Source organism: Plectropomus leopardus, unplaced genomic scaffold, assembly GCF_008729295.1.
Source record: "Plectropomus leopardus isolate mb unplaced genomic scaffold, YSFRI_Pleo_2.0 unplaced_scaffold14518, whole genome shotgun sequence".
Classification (NCBI taxonomy): Eukaryota; Metazoa; Chordata; class Actinopteri; order Perciformes; family Serranidae; genus Plectropomus; species Plectropomus leopardus.
Window position 1 is genome coordinate 1 of NW_024615522.1, and position 2,472 is coordinate 2,472.

Genomic DNA, 2,472 nt, shown 5'->3' on the forward strand with positions numbered 1-2,472 from the left:
CTACCCTTGGTCAGCTGCTCTTTAACCCTTTGAAACCTGCTCTATATGACCTGATACAAGTCAAACACGGGAAGAAGGCAAAGAGAAACAAAAGAAGAAATGACCCCAAAATTTACAAGAAATTAGTAAAAAGTACAAGAAAATTGCCTGAAAATTATTTTTAAAAAAGAAAAGAAAAAAAAGAAAGTGAAACAAAAAACAAAGAAGTAAATGTCCCAGAGAAAGTGTTTCAAAATTATAATAATTTTGTAACACAGTTTTAAAAATGTAATAATGATCCTTTTAAATCAAGTTTTTCCCCAATGATTTTTCACCTCACTTTTCAAAAATAATTTTCTAATCTATTATTTCTTGCAGTTTGTGAAACACTTTGTACCAAGCTGCTCATTTTCTTTTTTTATGTTTTTGAGATAAATTTCATTAATTAATTGCAGTCATTTGTTCAGTAGTCAAAAGAAAAACTCGGTCGCTCCAGGTTCCAAAGGGTTTCTCCTTATTATTGACCGACAGAAGATCTGACTCCAGAGCAGTCGGCCTGTGTGGACGATGTCACGCGTTGATGTTTGACATCACTGTTTGTGTCTCGTCCTTCAGGGGCTCTGCGAGGACACGCTCAGGATTCTGGGAGTTCTTCTTCTGGCGTTGTCGGCAGGATGTTTGGCTCCGTGCTGCTCGGCTGCATCTCATTCAGCCTGCTGCGTCTCTCTTCTTCTCTGGTTCATGGAGACATCCAGCTAGACGACGGCCCGGCCGCCCGCCACGCCGACTCCTCCTACCTGTCAGCCATCGGTCAGTACCGCCCGTCAGACCATAACGTCCGAGGACTCGATTATATACGACTGCGTGTCATCAGGAGACGCTTTGGACGGATGACAGTCATGTGACCTGCTACAGATATATACCGCCGCTCCGACACAGCTTTCAGCGTGCAATACGAACGCCAAAATGCACCCTTCACATCTGCATTCAGACTCAGATTCAGAAAACTTTATTTATGGCAGAACAGCGATTCATTTTACAGTCGACCGAAACAGGACAAACACAGCCAGCAGCAGCCTTTAGACGTCAGCACATCTGCAGCGACACATTGACGCACGGACGACCCGAGCAGCAACACACAGGTCGCTACTGATGCTCCAAATACCCAAATCAAAGAGTGCACACAACAAAGACAGACACAACCATAGAGCAAAGACATATAATACTTAACGTAAATAAGTAAATACAGATTTTACACGGTTTGTTCATCCGAGCGATGCTGGTGCTAAAAATGATCCCTGAGCCTGATCGGTTTGAGGGCCGTCCCCCTGAGACGTCTCCCTGATGGTAACAGCTGGTTTACCCTCCAACATCAAAAGGATACCTAGAGCGTAACATGCAGACACAGAAGGATACCTAGAGCGTAACATGCAGACACAGAAGGATACCTAGAGCTTAACATGCAGACGCAGAACGATACCTAGAGCGTAAAATGCAGACGCTGAAGGATACCTAGAGCGTAACATGCAGACACAGAACGATACCTAGAGCGTAACATGCAGACGCAGAACGATACCTAGAGCGTAACATGCAGACATAGAAGGATACCTAGAGCGTAACATGCAGACGCAGAACGATACCTAGAGCGTAACATGCAGACACAGAAGGATGGATGACTTGAGTATAACATACATACATACAAAGACACTACATGTGATGAGTTGTTGTCTGTTGTCTGTGCTGCAGAGAGAGGCCACGCCCCTGACCCTGTGCATGAGCCCGCCCTCCTGCCTGTGGACTCAGTGGAGGATCACTTCCTAATGGATGCGGCGTCCTATGATGAGGTGGGTGTGGCTTATTTAAAGACACTGATCACCCTGAACGTGTCCTACATCCTGTTTCTGCTCTCTGACTTCCTGTCTCCAGGACTCGTCTGCGGCCCTGCAGCTGCAGGGGCGGGCCATGCGGTCTCCTCGCCGCTGCATCCCCCACCAGCAGTCCTGTCTTGGCTACCCGCTGCCCTGCTGCGACCCCTGTGACACCTGCTACTGCCGCTTCTTCAACGCCATCTGCTACTGCCGCCGGGTCGGGCACACCTGCCTGCCCAGACGCACCTGACCCCCAAACTGACCCTGACCCTGACCCTGACCCTGACCCTGCCCGCCCAGATGCACCTGAGGCGTTTAGGGTCGCCTGACCCTGACTGCCTCAGGCAGAAGCACGGATGCTGCTGACAATAAAACACGTTTATGTTCTCTCGTGTTGGGTGAAATCTGATATTTGTGTAAATAGATAAAATAAAATGACTGCTGAAGAAGAAAAGTTTTCAGAGGTTGATTCAACATGTGGCAGGTTGAAGTGTACAAAAATAAATCTTCTAACAATGAAATTAAAGTGGAAACAGTCCGACATTTCACAGTTAATCGCCAAAAACAGAGGTGGCTTTATGTGATTATTCATTTACTTATTTTCTCATTTTCATTTTGCTGCTGA

General features: G+C 46.4%; 1 protein-coding gene across 1 annotated transcript; it reads left to right on the forward strand.

Moving 5' to 3' along the window:
• Positions 1 to 611: 611 nt before the first annotated feature.
• On the forward strand, positions 612 to 2,097 carry LOC121964203 (agouti related neuropeptide). The gene is made up of 3 exons (XM_042514412.1): positions 612 to 789; positions 1,726 to 1,823; positions 1,906 to 2,097. Exons 1-3 carry the CDS (start codon positions 654 to 656, stop codon positions 2,095 to 2,097), a joined length of 426 nt encoding a protein of 141 aa, XP_042370346.1. The 5' UTR covers positions 612 to 653.
• The last annotated feature ends 375 nt before the right edge of the window (positions 2,098 to 2,472 follow it).

Coding starts and splice junctions, on each gene's coding strand:
- LOC121964203 (XM_042514412.1), top strand. CDS start 654: ATGTTTGGCTCCGTGCTGCTCGGCTGCATCTCATTCAGCCTGCTGCGT. Junction 790..1,725: donor CTCCTACCTGTCAGCCATCG/GTCAGTACCGCC, acceptor TCTGTGCTGCAG/AGAGAGGCCACGCCCCTGAC. Junction 1,824..1,905: donor ATGCGGCGTCCTATGATGAG/GTGGGTGTGGCT, acceptor TCCTGTCTCCAG/GACTCGTCTGCGGCCCTGCA.